The sequence below is a fragment of the Mustela putorius genome, unplaced genomic scaffold (genome assembly GCF_011764305.1).
Source record: "Mustela putorius furo isolate JIRA1106 unplaced genomic scaffold, ASM1176430v1.1 tig00003974_pilon_pilon_pilon, whole genome shotgun sequence".
In the NCBI taxonomy this organism is placed as follows: Eukaryota; Metazoa; Chordata; class Mammalia; order Carnivora; family Mustelidae; genus Mustela; species Mustela putorius.
In genome coordinates this window covers 16477194-16485197 of record NW_025422117.1, presented here as the reverse complement: position 1 = coordinate 16485197, position 8004 = coordinate 16477194, and the positions used below count along the sequence as shown (strand labels likewise).

The 8004-nt window shown below is 40.3% G+C and overlaps 1 protein-coding gene across 12 annotated transcripts in view; it reads right to left on the bottom strand.

Moving 5' to 3' along the window:
* Positions 1–3886: 3886 nt before the first annotated feature.
* Positions 3887–8004, bottom strand: part of MYCBP2 (MYC binding protein 2) — a 272995-nt gene continuing 268877 nt past the window's right edge. For all 12 annotated transcript variants that reach the window (XM_013057218.2, XM_013057219.2, XM_013057220.2 and 9 more), the window contains one exon: positions 3887–4715. In XM_013057218.2, the coding sequence (XP_012912672.1) occupies positions 4600–4715 (116 nt within the window). In that variant the 3' untranslated portion in view covers positions 3887–4599. The remainder of the gene's footprint in view (positions 4716–8004) is intronic.

The following is an 8004-nucleotide window of genomic DNA, read 5'->3' as shown; positions in this document are numbered from 1 at the left end:
CATCTGTAAAGTGGGAACAATAATAACAATAATAGCAATATCACTTACTACACAGAGTCATCATTAGATCTAAATGAAGTTAATGCATGTAAAGCCTATAGGTCGGTTGCAGGCGTACAGTAAATGCCCAGGAAACGTTAGCTACATCTCTGCTATTATTATGACTGGTTCTAATTAGCCTCACTGGTGAGGACACCCACTCCTCCATGGTGTCATGTCTCAGTAGTACCACTTCTCTGGGTTATTCCGCTATGCACAACCATCCTCTGCCAGATTAGTCCAACTAAACCATTTCATCTTCTCTATTTTAACCTTATCGAGGATTAGACTGCAGGCTTCTCAAAGGAAAGACGTGATGAGAACCTTCTCCTTCAAGCCACTTTCTGACCTGTTTCTTGCATATCTTTGTAAAATACATGTCTTTGCTCAAAAACAATCCAAAAATAGGTGACCAAACCAAACTGTTGAGAATGAGATTCTAGGTCAGTACTGTTTATTAGAAATATATACAAGTCACATGTGTAATTTAACATTTTCTTGAAGGCACATTTTTTAAAAAAAGCTAAAAGGGAAGGCACCTGGTGTCTCAGTCAGTTAAGCATCTGACTCTTAATTTCAGTTCAAGTCATGATCTCAGGGTGGTGAGATTGAGCCCACCGTTGGACTCTGTGCTTAAGATTCTCTCTCTCCCTCTCCCCCTGCCCTTCCTACCCTCACTTCACATTGTGTCTCTCTCTCTTTCTCTCCAAAAAAAAAAAAAAAAAGTAAATAGGAACAGGTAAAATTAATTTTAATAATATATTTTATTTAACCCAGAATATCCCAACTATTATATTTCAATATGTGAGCAATTTAAAAATAATTCAGGGGGCGCCTGGGTGGCTCAGTGGGTTAAGACCTCTGCCTTCCACTCCAGTCATGATCCCGGGGTCCTGGGATCTAGCCCTGCGTCAGGCTCTCTGCTCAGCGGGGAGCCTGCTTCCTCCTCTCTCTCTCTTTGCCTGCCTCTCTGCCTACTTGTGATCTCTGTCAAATAAATAAATAAAATCTTAAAAAAAAATAATTCAGATATTTTCGATTCTTTGTCTTTTAGTACTGTCTTTGCAAAACCTTGGGCTACTTTTTTTTTTTTTTTTTAAGATTTTATTTATTCATTGGAGAGAGAGAGGGAGAGAGAGAGAGCATGAGAGGGGAGTACGTCAGAGGAGAAGCAGACTCCCCACGGAGCTGGGAGCCCGATGTGGGACTTGATTCTAGGACTCCGGGACCATGACCTGAACTGAAGGCATTTGCCCAACCAACAGAGTCACCCAGGCATCCCCTTCCCCCTGCCCATCCCGCCCCGGGGTACTTTTTAGCCTCCACGAGACTCAGTTGCCTCATCTGCAAAAGGCAAGCAGTTGTGCGTAGGTTTGTGGAAGACGGAAGTGTGATCACATGCACGAAGCCCCTTGTATTTGTGTTCTGCTGCTGCCGTAAGAAATTACCCCAGACTTAGTGGTTTAAAACAAGACAGACTTATTAATGTATGCAGTGCTAGAGGTCAGAAGTCCAGGTAGGCTAAAATCAAAGCGTTGGTAGAGAAGCCTTCCCTCTAGGGGCTCTAGCAGAAAATGTTTCCTTCCCTGTCCCAGCATCTACAGGCTGCTTGCACTCCCTGGTTGCTGGTCCCTGCCACTGTCTTCACAGCCAAACAGTGGAGGATCTTCCAGCCTCTATCTCTGGACTCTGCTGCTGTTCCCACCTCTCCTCTGGCTTTGATCTCCCTGCCTCCTTTTTCCCATATTAGGAATCTTATGATTACATAGGGCCTCCTAGATTAATCCAGGACAATCTTCCAATCTCTGGGTCTACACCCTTCATCACATCTGCAAAGTCCCTTTTGCCACACAAGGCAGCATATATTCGCACCTCCTGGGGGTTGGGACGTGGGCGTCTTTGGAAGGCTGTCATTCACCTGCCACACCCTCCACTGTGCAGTAATGCAGGGTTTGGTTCCTCTAAGCTCTCCACAGTTTTTTTTTTTTTTTTTTTTTTTTTTTTTTTTTTTTTTTTAAAGAATTTATTTATTCATTTGACAGAGAGAGATCACAAGTAGGCAGAGAGGCAGGCAGAGAGAGAGAGGAGGAAGCAGGCTCCCCGCTGAGCAGAGAGCCCGATGCGGGACTCGATCCCAGGACCCCGGGATCATGACCTGAGCCGAAGGCAGCGGCCTAACCCACTGAGCCACCCAGGCGCCCCTCTCCACAGTTTTTTTAAAAAAAGATTTTATTTATTTATTTGACACACAGAGAGAGATCACAAGTAGGCAGAGAGGCAGGCAGGGGGGGGGGACGTAGCCTCCCTGCCGAACGAAGAGCCTGGATATGGGGCTCAATCCCAGGACCCTGAGATGATGACCTGAGCCAAAGGCAGAGGCTTAACCCACTGAGGCACCCTCCACAACTTTTTTTTTTTTTTAAGATTTTTATTTATTAACTTGAGAGAGAGATTGAGAGAGTGAGAGGGAGCACAAGCAGAGGGGACAGAGGGAGAGGGAAAAGCAGACTCCCCACTGAGCACAGAGCCTGATAACAGGGGCTCCATGTGGGGTTCCATCCCAGGACCCCGAGATCATGAACTGAGCCAAAGTCAGACACTTAACTGTTAAGTTAAAAACAAATGTTCTTATTTTTAGGAAACCTTGATTCTAGTTCCTAACAGCATTACTCACACATTTTTGTAAGTGTCTATGAATGTCTTATCCTTGGCACTTGGCACAGCACATTGCATCGACTTACCAACTCATGTTCATCAGGTACCTTTCATGTGTAAATCATGGTTCGTAAGGAGTTGGGAGCCCAGCTCCCATCCTTGTGAGTATGTACTGTCAACTGTAGGTATAGAATGGCACTCAAATATTTATAAATGAATTAATAAAGCAAAACAGCTTATTTCCACCTCAGAGGAACAGGTCATTGCTTTAGTTCTTACCATAGTCTCTCCCCGGGATGCTCTTTCCTACTTTTGCTTGTCAAAATTTATCCATCCTTCAAGACTAGGTTCAACACCTGCTCTTTTCGCTTTTTTGTGGAAAAATGGCCATTGTAAGTTGCACGTGAACATGTTCCCTGCCTTGCTTTGTTAGCTAAGAAACTTATCTCAAGCTGATGGCCTGCCTGTTCTCCACGAACTATGCAAGACTGTATGGTTACTTACTGGACACTCATCTCTAACCTGGGATTTTTTTTTTTTTTTTAAGATTTTATTTATTTGACAGACAGAGATGACAAGTAGGCAGAGAGGCAGGCTTGGGGGCGGGGTGAAGCAGGATTTCTGCTGAGCAGGGAGCCCAATGAGGGGCTCGATCCCAGGACCCTGGAATCATGACCTGAGCTGAAGGCAGAGGCTTTAATCCACTGAACCACCCAGACGCCCCCTGGGATTTCTTTTCATAATTTTTCTTCACTGTTACTCCCTTGAGCATTTATCTTTTGTAGTCTCTGAATTTCCTCTAAGCTACCTTGCACAATTTGTGAAACGAAGACACCATACATAAGTCATTTAAAATGTATTATCCTCCTGTGTCAGTCAGTTGGGTCCTCTGGGAAACAGAGTGATTTTGTTGATTACTTTATAAAAGTTTAATAAGGGCCTGGTTAATATGATGGGAGTTGGCCAATTTCCTAAATGTTTTCTTTTCCTGTCTTTGGCATATGTCTGTTCACTAACATACATATTTATATGTTCTTCCCAGTGTTTAGGATTCCAAAATGTACTTCAATGCTATTCTTCTTTTCCCTATGAGTTATGAAAGTCATCTGTGTGCTTTGTTAGTGAATTTGGATAGATTTTTAGATCTTAGAGGTATTTACATTTTGTTCTGAAGCAATAGCTCACACAGTTGTCAGACTTTATCACTGTATAAAAATGTACAGTGGTTTATTGACATGTACATTCCAATATGTTTACAGCTGCAAGATAATGAGGCACACTCCGTATTGCACTTCATTAAAATTTCAGGCTCAATGTAACCTAGAAGTTTAAATGAAACTGCATTTGTAATTTAGTAATTCTTATACAGGACAAACATTGATATCTTTATATACAGTGTGATACTTATTACATTTATATGCCAGGCCTAACACAATTTTTTTTTTAAATAACAGTCTAGGAAATAAACCAGAATATTCCTTTTTTCATCCCCACCCGTGATGCAATTATACAGGATTACAAAAAGGCAGTATACAATAAACAATGATTATTTTTCTTTTTTGCTTGAAAGCCAGCATCATTCTTAGTCCATGGGCATGGTGATTCTTTTATATCAATTATCTATAAATGTTCAATGCTTCACAGGCCAATGACGGTAATGGCCACATGCAAACACCTCACAAGTTTGATGTCTTGGTTCAAAAGAAGATAAACCAAAAGAATGGGGAAATTTTCATAGCAAGAATTATGTACATGGTATTTGGCATCCTTCTTGCACTGTGAATGGTTCATTTTCATGGATGTAAAAATGGTCCCGTCCTTATCCTGAGCAGAGTTTAAACTTTACCACATCCACTTGGGGGATGAAGGCAACTTTTTCTCTGTAGACAAAGGAATCTGAGTGTTCTAAAAAGTGTGAGCATTTCTGCACACTCCACAACCCAGAGCAAATTCTTCCCCAGTGGGTGGATGAACAACATGGAGCGGACATTCAGTTCCTTCTAATTGTTTGCCTTTGGGACCTGTATAAATTTTGAAGGAGGCAAAGAATATAACTGAAAAAAACCCCACATACATAGAAACCTAATGTAAATATAAATCACCAATAATTTATTCAAAGAAATAATATGGCTATGATTATACAAATATAAAATTTAAAAATTAATTTTCTAACTACAAAAGTAAAAACATTTGCCATAAAAAATTCAACATACCAGGTATATACAACAGAGAAGGGACAGAATCCCTTATCCACAACATCCTCCTTAGAAATAACCCTTATGAGCCATAGATCTTATTCTATTTGTGAATGAGTGAGATACATCATCTAAAAATTTTTTATTTTTTAAATTGAAGTATAGTTGACACACAATGCTTCAGCTTCAGGTGTATAATATAATGATTCTGCAGAATCTAAACACTATGCTATGCTCACCACAAGTGTAACTACCCTCTGTCACCTACAAAGCTGTTCTAATACCCCTGACCATATTTTCTATGCTGTTCCTTTCACCCCCATGACTTATTCCATAACTAGAAGCCTGCATCTCCCACTCCTGCTTTACCCATTTCGTGCTTCCCCCATTCTGGAACTATCAGTTTGTTCTCTGTTTTTATGGGTCTGTTTCTGCTTTTTTGCTTTGTTTTTTAGTATTTGTCTTTCTCTGACTTACTCCACTTAGCATAATACCTTCTAGGTCCATCCACGTTCTCACAGATGGCAAGACCTCATTCTTTTTATGGCTGTGTAACATTCCAGTGTGTGTGTACACATACCACATCTTCTTTATCCATTTATCTACCAATGGACACGGAGGTTGCTTCTGTATCCTGGCTATTGTAAATAATGCCACAGTATACATATGGGTGCATATATCTTTTTGAATTAGTGTTTTAATTTTCTTTGGGTAAATACCCAGTAATGGTATCACTAGATCATATGATGTTTCTATTTTTATTTATTTACTTTTTTAAGTAGGCTCCATGTCCAGCCCATGGAGTCCAAAATGGGGCTTGAACTCATGAACCTGAGATCAAGACCTGAGCTGAGATCAAGACTCAGAGGTTTAACTGACTGAGCCACCCGGGAGGCCCTGGTATTTCTATTTTTAATTTTTTGAGGAACCTCCATATTGTTTTCCACAGTGGTTGCATCAGTTTGCATTCCCACCAACAGTGTACGAGTGTTCTTTTTAGTGCACTTGTTATTTCTTGTCTTTTTGGTTCTAGCCATCCTGACGGGTGTGAGGTGACACCTCACTGTGGTTCTGACGCGTTTCCCTGATGATGACTGATGCTGAGCTTTAGATACATCATTTTACAGCAAAGAGCGATGAACAAAAATGGTCATGAAAACCCATCAGTTCAGTTAAACAGAAAATTATTCTGGATGAGAGAATATGGAAACTTTGGATAAAATGTTTTTCTCCAAGTAAGAGCAAATTTAAGTGTGAATAAGCCATGTTACCCTTCTATCTCTCTGAAAAAAAAGCACATACTGATGAATGGGAAGACTGATTATTAAAGACTGTTATTTTTAAAAGTATCTGAAGGGAGATTAGTAGAAAAATGAAAATCATTGTAAATATATGAATGGTAAAATAATATAAAATTTAACGATCTGGAAGAAGCATTTTGGGGAAGATATAAATTAATAATAATCAAATAGATGAAGCTTAAAAATGGACAGTAAGGAGGGCATGCGATAATAAAACTGACGAATCACTAAACTTTACCCCTGAAACTAATACATTGTTAAGGGCGCCTGGGTGGCTCAGTGGGTTAAGCTACTGCCTTCGGCTCAGGTCATGATCTCGGGGTACTGGGATCGAGTCCCGCATCGGGCTCTCTGCTCAGCAGAGAGCTTGCTTCCTCCTCTCTCTCTCTCTCTCTCTGCCTGCCTCTCTGCCTACTTGTGATGTCTCTCTGTCAAATAAATAAATTAAAAAAAATACATTGTTAATGTATTATTAATTATGTTAATTAACTTAATTTAAATAAATAGAAAAATAAAAAATAAGAATAAAAAATGTATAAAAACCTGTATTTTTCTGACTTAAGTGCATGACACCATCAACGATGGTTCCTGCACACTGCAGTTCTTGTTTTTTTTCTGGGACAAAACAAAGGGCCATTTATTCAACAGCATTTACCTGGTGCCCAATGTTTGAACGGTGTTATAGCAGGTCCTTGGGATGTAAAAACTAACAGTACATGGCCCCTATCTTCAAGGAGTTCATAATCTAATCATGATGGTGAAAAATTATAGTAGTAAAGGTAAAAACAAAAGAAAACATACCTGCAGACATCTGCATGCTTACTACTGAGGCTCTGGTCTAGTATATCAACTCAATTTTGTACCAGTCAGAGGCAGGAACTATTGTCCCCACTTTGCAGATAGGCAAACTGAGGCAAAGTTAACTTAATCTTTCTTGATTCTTAGGTCCCTCATCTTTAAAATAGGCACAGCAATATTTAACTCAAAGGAAGCTGTGAAGGTTAAGTATCCTGGCACAAAAAAGGTAATTAGTAAATATTTTAGAAAGTAATAGAGGAATTATCTACTTTAATTTGGACTCTTGTCCTCATCCACATATTAAAAATTGGAATTAGTGGGTTGACCGTGCTTAGAGAATCAATCCTCTGTCCTTCTAGGTAAAATGCATGGCCGTTTTCCCTGCTGATTTCATTGTGGGGTCTGCATTAATTCTATTCTAGTCTCTGAAGGAATGGATGAATTAGAGTAAATCAGTGTAAATATATGAATGGTAAGCAAATACATGAATGATCCAGCAAGAGGCTGGACAGCATGCCTCAGTCTGAACGTTAGGCCAGCTACTGAACCTCCTCTTGAGCCCTGAACCTTCCATCTCTGAGGGTGGGGATAACACCATCTACCTTATAGGTCATAAAAACTATGGAAGAAAATACATGTGAGGGGCACATGGGTGCCTCAGTCAGTTAACTGGGCTCCTTGCTCGGCGGAAAGCCAGCTTCTCTCACTGCCTGCAGCTTCCACAGCTGTGTGCTCTCTGACAAATAAATGAATAAATAAAATCTTAAAAAAGAAATGAAGAAAAAAACTAGATGTGAAAATGCCCAAGATAGATGTCCATTCTTTCTTTCTGCCATCTCTCTAAATCCTTTCCTGCCTCATTCCTCTGGTTAACAGCTGTTGCCAGGGTGAGGTCCCTGTGTTGGCTGACTGGTGTGATCGTGTGAATTGCGAGGGGAGGCCTTGCCTTGTCTAGAACCTCTCAGTGAGGATCCCACCTCTCCACAATATCCATTTTAGTTCTAGCTAATCTGATC